The 14,210-nt window shown below is 46.4% G+C and overlaps 1 protein-coding gene across 2 annotated transcripts in view; it reads right to left on the bottom strand.

Moving 5' to 3' along the window:
* RNGTT (RNA guanylyltransferase and 5'-phosphatase) overlaps positions 1-14,210 on the bottom strand; it is a 2,962,270-nt gene that overhangs the window by 2,397,716 nt on the left and 550,344 nt on the right. For both annotated transcript variants that reach the window (XM_069606512.1, XM_069606514.1), the window contains exon 8: positions 10,960-11,061. In XM_069606512.1, coding sequence (XP_069462613.1) covers positions 10,960-11,061 — 102 coding nt within the window. The remainder of the gene's footprint in view (positions 1-10,959; positions 11,062-14,210) is intronic.

The raw sequence follows: 14,210 nt of genomic DNA, 5'->3' as shown, positions 1-14,210 counted from the left end.
TGACCTGAGACAACATGTTGTAAGGGAAAAGCAGTTTCATCAGAGGAAAGAAAGACATTTCCATCAGCTGGGAGGATCAGGGTTGGCGTGCCCATAATGGGGCCACCAAAATCATGGTAACTGGTTCCTGGTGCATCTTGTTGAGTAGGGAAGTTGGGGGAAAAGCATCAACAAATCTCCCTGACCATGTTATCCAGAGACCATTCCCCTTGGATTGGTTCTGAGGGTACCTGGAGGCATAATATGGGCATTGTGAGTTTTCCAGAGTTGCGAACAAGTCGATTTCGGGAAACCCCATTCTGTGAAAAACGTTGGAGACGATGTCTTCGTGTAGTCGCCCTTCGTACTCTAAGGGCAGTGGGAAGTCTCGGCTGAGCACGTCTGCCAGAAGATTAAGTTCCCCTGGAACATGAAGACACAATAGAAACATCTTGTGTTTGAGAGCTCACTTCCAAATATTCTGAGATAGTTTGGACAGCCCTGGAGAATGAGTGCTCCCCTGCTTGTTCAGGTAGTACATGGCTGTGCTGCTGTCCATGAGGACCATTACTGTCTTTGCCTGTAGTTGCGTCTGAAAGGCTTTCAGTGCTTTGAACACCGCGAGTAGCTCCAACAGGTTTATGTGGTTGGAAGCTACCACTGGGGGCCAAACCCTGTGAGCCGTCTGTTGAAGAAGGTGAGCCCCCCTCCCCGTGAGGGATGCGTCTGTCGTGAGAGTGGCTTCTACTGCGGAGGTGGTGAAGGTTTTCCCCTTCAAGAGGTTTTCCCTCGACCACCACCTCAGAGCAAAAACGACGGCTACCAAGACAACAACTAGATTGTCCCATAGTCCGCTGGACTGACACCAGTGGCTGTTTAGCCTCTCTTGCATGGGGCGCAACGCGCGCGAGGATCTAAGTAAATGCATGACGCCATCATACCTAGCAGTCGATGGCCTTGCGTACCGTCACATCGCGACCGGCTACATACTGAGGGATTTGAAACAGCATGTTATGAACCCTTTTGTTGGAGGGGAAGACAGGCCCGTCTTCTGTCCAAATAAGAGCCACTAGAAACTGCCCGACTTAGCTGCGGTCAAGGCTGGATTTCTTCCAGTCTATGGAGAATCCCAGATTGAATGAAAGGTTGACTGTCCTTTTTGCCAAGCATGTTTCGTAGGAGTCCCCTGTTAAGAGCCAGTCGAGGTAACGATAAACTGGGATGTATGGCATACGCAGGTGAGCCGCTGCCACTGCCAGTACCTTTGTAAATACCCTTTGGGCTGAGGCAATGCCGAAGGGAAGGGCCTTGAACCGATAGTGCTTGCCCTCTATCATGAACCTTAGGTACTTCCTGTGTGCCAGCAACATTGAAATATGAAAGTATGCATCTTTCATGTTCAATGTTGCCATGTAATCCCCCTTCATAAGAAGATGAACTACTTCTTACAGCGTCACCATACGAAACATCTGGGGTTTGACAAACTTATTTGCTGGGCACAAGTCTAGAACAGGGCACATGGTTAGATCCTTTTTTGGTACAAGAAGTACCCTGCATAAATACCCTTGTTTACCTGTAGAACAGGGACGACTTCGATAGCGCCCTTTTCCTGCAGGATCTTGACCTCCTGGAGCAGGGTCTGGAGGTGTTCCGGTGTCAGGCGCCTGGATCTTGGGGGGGAGGTCTGTATCGAGGCGGCTGGCTGAACTCTATACAGTACCCGTGGGATTCTGTTTTGAGCACCCACTGGTCCGACATGATCCCCCCCTCCCATGCATGTAGGAATGATGTTAATCGTCCCCTGACCAAGGTGGAATGGGAGGGGACCCGGGTTCGAAAGTCATTTTTGACCAGAGACCAGGAAGCCTCTAGGGGTGGCATTTCTGATCCCTTCCCTTTCCCCAATGTCGTCCTCTGGGAGGGTAAGTACTAGGGGTGTTAGAACCTTGTCCCGAAGACCAATTGTTCTCTGAGCCATACTGATTATGTGTGGAACGTTTGATAGGATTGCCCTCGAAAGGAGCTGCGAGAACTTCCCCCTCTTTGTTGAAAAGGTTGTTGCGTAATCTGGTTCAAAGATTTGAGGGTCTCCTGTTCCTTTTTGGTGGTCTTCAGTGCCTCGTCCACCGCTTTTCCAAACAGATGGGAATCTTTCATGGGTTTGTTAATCAATGATGCTTGAATCTCGGGTTTGAACCCGGAGTTTCTCAACTATGCATGGCGCTTTAAAAGGTTACCTTGTGCCAGGGAACGACCAGCTGTTTCAGCAGCATCCAAGGTATTCTTGAGGATGTTGTGATTGACTTGTTTGCCCTCCGATACGAATGCTAGTAAGCAGGTGTGCACTGGTTCTGCGACTTCCTGCAGACCCTCCTGCAGTAGGTTCCACTGGACACCTGAATAACTAGCCAATAGCGTGGTATTATTGGCTATGCGCGTGGAGGAAGCCGCAGCAGTGATGATTCTTTTTCCCAAAGCATATACATTTTTACACTCTTTGTCTGGTGGCAACTCACCTGTAGACAGGGGGACCCCCACCCTTTTCCACATAGTCGTGACCACCAGAGAGTCTGGTGTAGCATGACCTCTGATATATAGGGGATCGGTTAGGGAGGGCCGAATGAGTTTCTCAACCGTAGTATTAACATCTCTAGTTTGAGAGGGTGTAAATAAAGAGGGGGCGATGCGCCTCTGGATGGAACTGAGAAGGGGAAAAGCTTGGCTAGCCGGAGGATTCTCTTTTAAAATGTCCCCCACAAAATATGAGTCTACCACAGCCTTTTGTGTGGCTATCAGGAAGTGCTTGGCTGCCTTCTTAAGAATGGCATTAAACACGATTTGGTCGTCAACAGGAGAGGCCTGACACAAAGGGGGAGACGATGGCGAGTCAAGGCAAATGGCATCCTGGTCCAGGGTTGGGGTCGGGGATAGCCATGGCAGGTTCTCACCAACAGGTTGGTCATCGAAAAGATCATCCCCCTGTGCATAAGGGTTTTGTCATAAGGAACATCTTCAGGGTCTGAAAGGTCGAAGACCTCCTCATGGAGAGGGTCTGAGGTCCTCTGGTATTTAGTTACTGTGGGTACAACAGAAGGGATCTCCTCACGAGGCCTTTTTGGGGTGAACCTCTCTGAAAAATCTAGAACAGGGCACATGGTTAGATCCTTTTTTGATACAAGGAAGTACACTGCATAAATATCCTTGTTTACCTGTAGAACAGGGACGAATTCGATAGCGCCCTTTTCCTGCAGGATCTTCACCTCTTGTAGCAGGATCTGGAGGTGTTCCGGTGTCAGGCGCCTGGATCTTGGGGAGGCAGCGGGGGGTCTGTACCGAGGTGGCCGGCTGAACTCTATACAGTACCCGTGGGTGACTGTCTTGAGCACCCATTGGCCCAACGTGATCCCCTCCCATGCATGTAGGAATGATGTTAATCGTCCCCTGACCAAGGAGGAATGGGAGAATGGCATTAAACGCCATTTGGTCGTCCACAGGAGAGGCCTGACGCAGAGGTGGAGACGATGGCGAGTCAAGGCAAATGGCATCCTGGTCCGGGGTTGGGGTAAGGGATAGCCATGGCGGGTTCTCACCAACAGGTTGGTCATCTCCCCAATTTGGGGTGTGATCATGAGGATTATCGAAAAGATCATCCCCTGTGTGTAAGGGTTCTGTTCATAAGGGTCCTGTGCATAAGGGTCAGGAGGAACATCTTCAGGGTCTGAAAGGTCGACGACCTCCTCATGGAGAGGGTCTGAGGTCCTCTGGTATTCAGTTACTGCGGGTACAACATAAGGGATCTCCTCACGAGGCCTTTTTGGGGTGAACCTCTCTGAAAAATCTTCAGATTTTTCTAGCCTGTTCATACTCCCCTCAAATTTCTCCCTTTTACATTTAGATGACCCAGAAGTGTCTAAAGGGGGAAAGGACTCCTCTAGAGGATTCTGTAGTTTAGAACGTCGAGATTTTTCACTGAGAGTCTTAGGCAAAGGCTGGGGACTCTCTATAAAGTTCTGGTGGCTCTTTTGGGCGTTCTGGCATCTCATTCGACGTATCTTTGGGTCTATCCTGCCCTCCCGGGCGTTCTGATGTGTCTTTCGATGTATCTTTGCGTTTACCAGTCGCTGAGATAATCTTCGCAAGGCTTTCACTGATGCTTGGCATTACGGGAAGGTGAGGGCGGCTGTGTCAAAACTTTCGGTGCGACCAGAGTTTTCTTAAGCGCCGGCGCGCGCTTATAAGGCGCGTTGATATGGGATTTGGTGCTGGCATTACAGAGTGCCCAGACGCATGCTGCCGACGTGGTTGCGGGGAGGGCTGACAATCCTGCAAATTGGCGGGTGCCATCGAGGAACCCGACGCACCCGTTGGCGCCTTGAACCGCTTCGACTGAGAGACTTCAGCGGTACCGAGGGTTGTGTGTTTAGTCCCATGTGATGTGGGTGTGTTCTTCGTTGCCGAGTATATCCTCCCCATAAGCCGGACTTGCGTCGTGCCTATTGGGGCGGTGGACGGACGGCTTGGAGCGAGGGTGCTCCGTTGTCAGGTCAATGGCATCCGTGTCTAAGCCATGGTCGTCGCTATGGGCCTCATCACTTTCGGCGGCGGGGGAGCTACCCTCAGCCTGCGATATTACATAGGCCGCCCACCGTTTTACACGGCGCTCCTTTATGGTCTTAGGACGAAGGAACTTACAGTGCCGACAAGACTCCTCAGCGTGATTGAGGAGGAGACACTTACTGCACCGAGGGTGCTTGTCTTTCCAGGTAAATGTTCCCTTACAGGAAGGGAAAAATTTAAAGGGTGTCCTGTCCATAGCGCAGGGAAACAGAAGCAACGACAATACCAAAGGGGCAAAGAGAGGGGAGACGGAAAGACATTCTTAAAAGAAAGGAACCCCCAGACCCCACTCTCCCTACTGTGTAGGCCGGCCAGAAGGCTCGGCCACGCGGTTGACGGCGTCGACCGGAACACCAGCCGTCGAAGTCCGTTGTTCTGTCTTCGGCAGCGGTTCATTAATCGAAGAGGGGACGAATGTTGTATAAATGACCAAAGGTCGTGATTTTTTACAAATTTGCAATTTTAGATAGAGCTCTGCATAAGGCGACCATCTAGCTGGCCGGAAAATAACAATTTGAGGGACCTCGATGTGTGAGGATTTCTGGGTACACTACACGTCACTTTAAGGATAGAGTTACAGACACGCCTATGCCGACGACCCCTTTCGATCCTCGAAAGACAAGATGCATTACTCTGCGGTTACCACTAGATGTCGGACTATATGCACAGCATGTGATTCTAAACAGATTAACAAGCATCAGAAACTAAAATACCATCACAATTGGATCTAACGCTGAACAAGTCACCATTTTGTTTAGTTTTATAGTCTTGCTTAGAAAATGTACTGTAGGCCAACAATAGAATAAGAGGTGTGTTCCGACCCATCAGGCGTAGAAGGATAGACATTCAAGGGTCAATGTATTTAAGTATAATAATGTAATGCTAAAAACAATCTCCCATCTAAAGATATGGCATAGTAAAGGTAGCTGTAATGTAAGCGCTTGTCGAAAAGTCTCAAATGAAACCAACCGTAGAGGAACTTTCACTAGAAGGTTTAATAACATTTGAGTCTTTGTATTCTGCCCGTGTGGTGTACTAAAAAAAAGCATTAAAAAAGTTTGAGTTTTAACACTGTATTTCTTGGCAGGACGAGTTGGGGATGAATGCCTATTGGGATTAAGGTTATACCATCAACTAAAAAAGGGGTTCCTCTCTTGAACTTAGTAGGCAAACGGTTGTCATTTTTTATTCCACCCATCACGAGTCGGGTAGTTAGTCTACTAAGATCACACAAAGTCTATACAGGATCGGAGACAGGTATGCCCAGACGTGGGTCCCAAGCCTGCTGGGCCTAGAGACCCAAACTACTCCTCGATGATCATGCCCAATGAGGCCAAACCATGTCTGGGGGATGCTTGTGGTCCCATGCAGAAGGGGTGTGACCTAGCAGTTGGGGCTGGACTGCCTCTTTTGGGGGGGGGCAAGCCTGATTTGCATATGGTATTTCTCCTTCTGAGATGGCTCAGCAGGCTGAAGAACAATGGTTTGTAGGGATGCCCACAGCAATGCCAGCTATCAGCTCTTTGGTTTAGCAATGAAATCTTGGCCACACTTCACTTTTGGATGACTGTTTTTGAATTGCTTAAATTATGTTTGTAATATTTTATTTTCTCTAGTGATTTTTGATAAAACCACAATAACACCGAAAAAACCGAAAAGATGGTTACATCTGAGATGGCCTGCCAATTGCCTGCGTTTCCTGTGGTAGCAATCAGAAAGTAGGTGTAACAGTACTTTCATTTTGTCCTTCTTGCTCTTCAAACTGCCCCTCGTAATATTCACTATATATAAAATCTAATTCCTCCTGAGGCCCATCTTGCACAGTGATTTTGAGGGACTATGGTGCTGGGTGTGTATGTGGTCTTTTTTGTTTTTTAATTTCGATTTGAAAACAAACACAAAAGAAGGTCCTTTCTGTTTATTAAGCATTAATGTGTCTTGTGGCTTGATTCTGAGTGCAAAGCTCTTTTTGGGGGCTTGGCAGCTGTGCATGGTTTTTGGGTGGTACACCGAGGGCTGTGAAGGCGTTTTGCGTTTATATTCTGCCTCCATTAATGGTAAACTTCAGTACATGCCTCTATCAATAGCCTTCGAATTACCATGGCAGCGGGCACTGCTCAGTACAAGTGGCAAGACGGTTGGACTAATGTAGACAACATAGTGTATCCTTTTCAAAAGAATCTCTTGTTGGATCCCAGAACGTCTCCAGAGTTATGGTTAAATCTACTCCTTACCATGAAGGCACTTTTCTAAGATGCTAATACAGTTGCCACCATTTAATGAATACTCACAAACAATGTGTGTTCTCTCATCTTAGTAAAGGGATGTTAGAAAATGTTAAGCAGTCCATTTCAACAGTTAAAGAAAATACCAATTCCTTTAAAAAATTCAGATGAAATGACATTAACTTTATTCATTACCACAAATATCAGAAATGTACCATTTGTGGTGCCTACGGAACCTTAAATACGGGCTCCTCATTGCACAACTCATGATCTCACAGATGAGCTCATATCATGGATGACATCATATATAACATCAAGAATGCATTTATTACAGCACAACAAAGGCCAAAGGAATAGGGTGCATTGGAGAAACCCTGGCCACAGCCTGGGTGCTCTCAAAAGGAGGGAGGTTCAGTGGCGGTCAACCAACAGCAAGGCAAATGTTACAGAACTGAGTCGAGGGCACACAGTAATGGGTTAGCATGCTCTTCAAAGGGGTGATTTTTGCATTGTAGAGTACCTTCAAATGGGTCAAGTGGATAGAGGATTGCCCAGCCAATGTCAGACCCTCTCCAAAGGCATTTAAAACCACATGATTGTGAGTCAGGCCCTCTCCAAAGGCCCTTGTGCAGGGCAATCTCCACTGCACCTTTGGCGGTGGAAACGCACACGGATTAGATGGATTGGAGAAAGCCTAGATATTTGCAGGATGAATATAAATACATTATTGTAGAGCCTCCAGTAGCAGGCCAAAGAATCTACAAAAGAGTGATGTGTATTAGAGAGTACCTGCATTGCAAACCACCTGGCTGCACGATTATTCCATAGTTGTCATTTTCAGCTGATGTAATTAATGATGTCACTTATAACGTAATTTGTTAAGTCATATGTAACATTAACTAGTTTTTGATGTGTGACAGCAATGAGGTTATGAGCTGAGCAAGGGTTAGTATTGAGGAAAGGTTGCATAGCTACCTTAAATGGTGAATTTCCTGAGTTTTTTCACACTAAACCGTAACTTTTACTGAAAAACAGAACTTTTTAGAGGAACTACTGAGGCTTTTAAAGTAAAAGTGCTGAAACTGAATGCTCAGGGCTCCAGACATGTTGCATAACTGCCTATTTTACATCCCAAAATCAGACCCATACTCCTCGACTTATTTGCAGCCTTCGACCTCGCCGACCACCAAATTCTCACCTAACACCTTAACACAGCGGCAGCATTCTCCACCAACACATCTGACTGGGTTAAATCCTTTTTTATCAAATAGGACCACTAGAGTCTTCTCCCCATCAGCCTCAGCAGACCCTACACCGATACTCTGCGGCGTCCCTCAGGGATCTTGTGCGTCACCCACACTTTACAATATATTTACAAAGCTACTCTTCGACCGCCTCAACAACTTGGGTGTCATCTACACTAACTACGCCGATGACACCCAAGTCCTCATTCCCGCTGTTACAACCACGATTCCAAAATATTAAACAACATCTATCTCGAAATCCAAGCCTGGATGGCCACGAACAGCCTTTGCCTCAATGACGACAAAACAGAGTTGATGATCGTGGGTAAACTCGACACCAGATACTCCTCCTTCGTCATCGACAGTAATATAATCAACGTCTCTAAAGAGATAAAAACACTGGGGCTTTACCTTGATTCAACTCTCTCCCTCAAAAAACAGGTCAACAGTGTGGCGTCCTCCACGGCCTACACCAATAAACTGGTCTACAGCTGTAAATCATACCTATCCACAAGCAGTTGCCTAACGTTGGCCAGAGCACTTGCCCTATCTAAACTCGATTACTGCAACACTTTATTCCTGGGTTCATCTGAATATAGCCTAAATAAACTCCAGGTACTCCAAAATAACTCTGAGAGCAGCACTCAGCCTTCCCAGATCCTGCCATATCTCCTTGCACAGACAGAACGTCAATTGGTTACCCATCCATGACAGAATCACATTACGCACCCTGGCCATCACGCACAAATGCCTTACAAACTCAGCCCCAAAATACCTGGCAGACGAAATCTGTTTACACCAACCCACACGCACCACCAGAGCATCACACTCCAACACCCTGGCGGTTCCAAGATTGAATCTAAAAACAGCCAAACTGCCAAACGATGGAACTCTATTCCCATCCCTCTCAGAGACGAACCCTCCTTCCTCACCTTTGAAGCCAGTATAAAAACCTGGCTGAGCAACAAGTCTCATCACTAAGAGGTTTCCACCGTGCCAATTTACCATCGTCTATTTTTACTTCTGCTCATCGTTTGTCTCATACCACTGTATATTATGTATTTTATCCCCTATTGACCCACCTGTAACCAGGGTCCCTCTTTGCTATCTCTATTCTGGGTTGTAAATGCCTGCCTTATCTGTATGTAACCATTAAGTTTTTCAAGCGCCCAGTTACCTCAGGGTTTGGTGCGCAATACAAATAATAAACAAAATACAAACAAAACAAACAAACGAAAAGAAAAGTCTATTTTTTTAATGTAAATATATTTCTACTTGTCTAAAACACAAAAATCGGGTTGAGAATTATGTTTTGACTCCACAAAACATCCTTTAACCACTAACTGCCCAAAACAGGTAGAATACTCGTACATCAAATTCTCATCTGGACCCATACAAATGGTTACAACGTAAACTTAATATCCTTTCCACTAAAGATTTTTTCTAAGTATTAGTTTTTTATGATATACCTTTCTAAACATTTTCCTATATTCCAATATCCATTGAAAGCAAATATGGACTTTAAACTGCACCTCATTTCTTGCAAGACCCTCTGGCCTTTGCCTGCTTTCTTTAATGTGCCTCGCCCAAAGGTAAAGCAGCTAGACTGTGGCTTACTCCTCTCCACGGAGTGAAACCCAATGGAGAGAGCACCTGGCCTGCGCTTGTTTACTTTATACACCTAACCCATTTGCATAACCTCCCATTTTCAATCCACATAAATTCAAAATGGCTTTCACCATCATTCAAAACCCCTTCTATTCTCCAGTTCACCTCACCCTTTAAGAGAAGTCGCAATTAGAAATCCCCAAATTATGGATCATCTGACCTCCCCTCACCCTTTTCTCAAAAACACATTAGTCCTTAATCCCGATTTCCGTTCCCCATGGATCCATTAGGTCCAAATCTTTCAGATCCAGCCCATACCCTAGGATCAGAAGCAATATAAAGTGGGTCCTTTGATAGAAGATGGCTGGCCAAAACACAGATCTACGATTGGTGCTTTTGAATATTTTCCACTCAGTTCACAAAATCCAGCGGTTCCCAACTGACAAGGAAAACATCTAGTAGCCACATTTTTGGCGGTGGGGAGTTGGTACATTTAAACCGTTTTTTAAGAAACCTCTAAGAAAATGTACACCAACTGGTCAAAAGTAATTGCTGGAGTAGTCCCTTCAAACCAAAGTGGTATGTATAGAATCCATTCAGTGGTTTCCTCCAAAAGGGCAACATACCACTGAAATATTGGCCTGTGGGAAAATGTATGGGAAATGCATGTTCCTCGCCATGTTCCATAACCTCTGCTAAATAAAACCCTCCCCAATTGCCAAGGATTTGGACACAATTTTGCAAGGTTGAGCGTATTTGACCAAGCAACAGTTTTGTGAAGTTGTGTGGTCCATTACAATGGGGAAGCAGATGCAACCTTAACCATGGAGAATAGAATAGGTTCATTGGTATGAGCCCACGCGTAAGCTGGCATCCAGTGAAACTATGCACAATGTTGCAGGCACGCTTTATTTGTATTCTTTTTAACCAATTCCAATAAAGAAGACAGAAAGAAGAAATAAAACTGCATTCGACATTTCTCCTGCACAATAAATGTTTGCATGCAGGTGTCCACGCATCCCGGGTGTTTGTGTCCATACATTTCTCAGCGGGTTGCCAGTGTTCATGCAACAAAATAACCCTTCTATTTGCTTTCCCAAAAAGTGTTTCATAGCAGACGACATGCTGAAAAAGCACAACATTACATTCTGTAAAATGTTCAAGTGGCTTTTAGCAGCGACATTACTAATAAACGTCCACAGTATGCAAATGCGAACTCTAACGTCTTTGCACGGTATTCTTTTTAATGTACCATGTGGATTATAGCATTTTTAAGTCGATCTTACCGGGTGCCATCTGCTTTCCAGCTTACTTTATACGGCTTCTTCTCCAAAAAAATGAGATTCTGCTTGTCCATGGAAACAGGCTGTGCTCCGGGGAATCCCGATCTGAAAGAAGACTTTTTTTTATTACTCTTAGATGGTAGGTTGTAAGGCACTTCTTAAATCAATCTTGCATGAGTCACGTTGTCCACACATATGTAGCTGCCCAGTAGAGCTTCTGCTGCAAGCTTGTTCATAGCCATCTTAAATGAAACTGCCATCACAACTAAGCGATCAATTGTTTGTTAAGGGGACTCCAGATGCTCAGATTCCACATTTACAAAACAGAGCATCATTAGTGCCGACACTATTAGTCTTTTGTGGCGATGTGCACAGCAACAGCATTTGGGGGAAAAGGTCTAACGCCACACAGACCACAGGGCTGGAAATTAAACACTGGATAGAGGATGGTAAAAAAGAATTGATGGCTTTTTGCCGGTGCTACAAATAAATATTCCAAAATGCTTGGACTCCGGAAGAAGGTTCATTCCAATCCCACCCCCATCCCCCGTGCATGCTAAAAGCAGACCCAACTCAAGACACACCAATCCCGGAACAAAATAAGAAAAAATGAAGGAGGCACCAATATATTCAAGCACCCCAAACAGCATTTAGAACATGCAATAGTATTATAACGTGGCAGACATACCCAAAAAAGAAGGTACCGATTTATACAAACGGGTTCTCCATTATTTTATAAAACAAGGTAACTTTTTAAAACAAGCATTGGCAATGACAACTATTTTGGCTTTTGTGTAGTGATAAGATAGCCATTTGCCATGCCAGACTAGGCCACAGTGGTACTAACTGACTGTAAAATAGAGTAGTTTAAATTAAACTGAAATTTCAGTCACTTTAGTGCTCTATAGTCGTCGTTTTGGGTCATACTGCCCATTGCCAATAGGAAACACTCCCTTAGCTCCTCCCCTGTCGGCCATTTTCAGATTTGGCAAGCGCACGTGAGTGGCAGTAAGAGGGTTCAGAGGGTCGCATGTGAACCTATGAAAGATACCAATGCTGGAGAAAAGTAGTTACCAGTAAGTAATGTGTTCCTTCTCCACCATTGGAGCTTAGCAATGGAGCTTTCATAGATTCACATGCTGTGAATAGATTACAAAGCAGTAAAAATAACCAATACGCAAAGGTGCAGGAGCTCCCCATATCACTCAGCACAGGAGACTTATCAACCTTATGCTAATAGGTTTTGTAGAACTGCCTGGCCGACTCTAGACTCCTCTGCAGAATCCCTGTCGACGCAGTAGAATCTGGTGAATGTGTGCACCGATCTAAAGGTGGCTGCGCAGCAAATGTCTGGCAGCGGGATCAGAGAGAGAAATGTAGTGGCCTGCTCTAGTGGAATGTGCCCAGGGTCTGCCCAGGAGCGCACTGCACACCTGCTGGTGGCATAATGAGAATGCAGGCCACAATCCATCTAGAAATCTAAGATTTTGAGACAGCCTTGCCGGGCCAGTAGGTCCAAAGTCGACAAACTGTTGATCCGTTAAATGGAACAACTTTGTGTGGGCCACTTAGTACTTGAGGGCACGCACCACATCAAGTGTGTGCGGGGTGCGATCCGCCGGAGATGCAGGAGAACCAGACAACAGTGGCAACACCACCTTCTGGTTAAGGTGGAAGGATGAAGGTACCTTAGGTATGAACTTTGGATTAGTTCGCAATACAGCCTTGTCCTTTGGGAACATCAAAAAAAGATGGTTTTGAAGAAAATGCCTGTATTTCCCCTACTCGTCTCGCCGAAGTAATTGCCACCAAAAACCCTGTCTTCCACGTAGTCCAGGTAAAATAGTCCCCGGCCTGCCACACCCAAAGTAGTCCAGGTAAAGTAGTCCCAGGCCTGTCACACCCAAAAGACTTGTAACTGAGCTATGTGTGTGCCTCCATGTTGGCTGAATCCCCCTCCACCCCCCAAGTTAAATAGTCCCAAGTAAATAGTCCCATTCTAATGTTGGTCTTGATGATGGTAATGAGCCTGGTGCCAAAGGCGCCATAACTGACTCCAAGGGAGTCTTGGATGAGGTTTTAAGGCCTTTGACCTGGCTCTAACTGGAAAGCTGACTTGCCAGTGAGGGCCAGGGGAAAGGGTCATGACAACTGGCCCACCACTTCCTGACTGTCGCAGAAACAAAAGAGTCTGGGATGGGCTGTGTGCAGAGAAAGGCAGCAGCGCTCTCTGGGGCCCTGTATTTTTTGTCAAAACTGTCCTCCTTTAGATGTGCAGTTGCAGGGTGCGCCATGGCAACTAGGCCATCCTCCCAGATGTCCTCCAGTAGTGAGATTGACATGATGGACTTCCTGCGCTATTCTCTGCATTCATATAAGACACTCTACTTTCTTTGCTCCTCCAGTGCTAAGCCGAGCATCGTGGACGCTCTAGACATGAGCACATGGAAAGCTCCTGCTTCGTCAGGGGGAAAAAACCTGAGAGGAACCTCATCTGGCTCACCATCCGGAGTGATGAAATGTTAGAACTCATCTGTTTGATCGGAATGAGTGGGAGACGTGCGTGCCTTCCTCAGGGCGCTGTGTCCGCACCCTCATCCGTCTTTGACTCCAGTGCTGACTGGTGCCTTTGCGGCCTCAGGGGTTCGGGGGGGCAAGGAATCTCAGCCCTCTTTGGAGGTTACTGGGGCCTCAGCCTGCATCTGTCTGCTGGGTTCAGCAACCAGTGTTTGTTAGGAAAGATTTCGTTATTGTAGGGAACTTTCCTTCCATGTGGCAACCCCTAAACTTTTTGCTATTGTTTTCAACCTGTTTTCTTGACTTTGCCAGAGAAGTGCAGCCTTCTGCCGTACTCCTCTGGGCTTTCGCTCCTTTCTTACGGGGAAACTGACATGCCCTTAAGACAGTCAGTACCGGGGAACGCTGTTTCCCGTAGTTTCTTTTATCGTGTCGCCATTTTAGTGCAACACGACACAAGAGGGCACTGTAAGCTAAGTTACAGCTCTCTTGGGTCTCTAGCCTTCTACAGACCCTAGACACTCTTGTAGGATGGTTTTTGGATCGGTGCAAGTCATTCAGGGACTGGGCTGGTGGCAGCGATCATTTGGTTTATTTTGAGCTCCTTTTGCCGTTCTGAGCACCTTTTTGCCGCGAACACAAAAGGGTGGCCCGGCTACACAAAATGGCCGGACCACGAGGCTCCTTTGTCTCGTCCACTGTCCGTCTTGCTCCCTTTACCTTCCCCCGGGTCAGGC

The sequence above is a fragment of the Ambystoma mexicanum genome, chromosome 4p (assembly GCF_040938575.1).
Source record: "Ambystoma mexicanum isolate Mex_15411 chromosome 4p, UKY_AmexF1_1, whole genome shotgun sequence".
Classification (NCBI taxonomy): domain Eukaryota; kingdom Metazoa; phylum Chordata; class Amphibia; order Caudata; family Ambystomatidae; genus Ambystoma; species Ambystoma mexicanum.
Note: the sequence above shows the minus strand (reverse complement) of the source record. Positions and strands in the feature narration are given on the sequence as shown.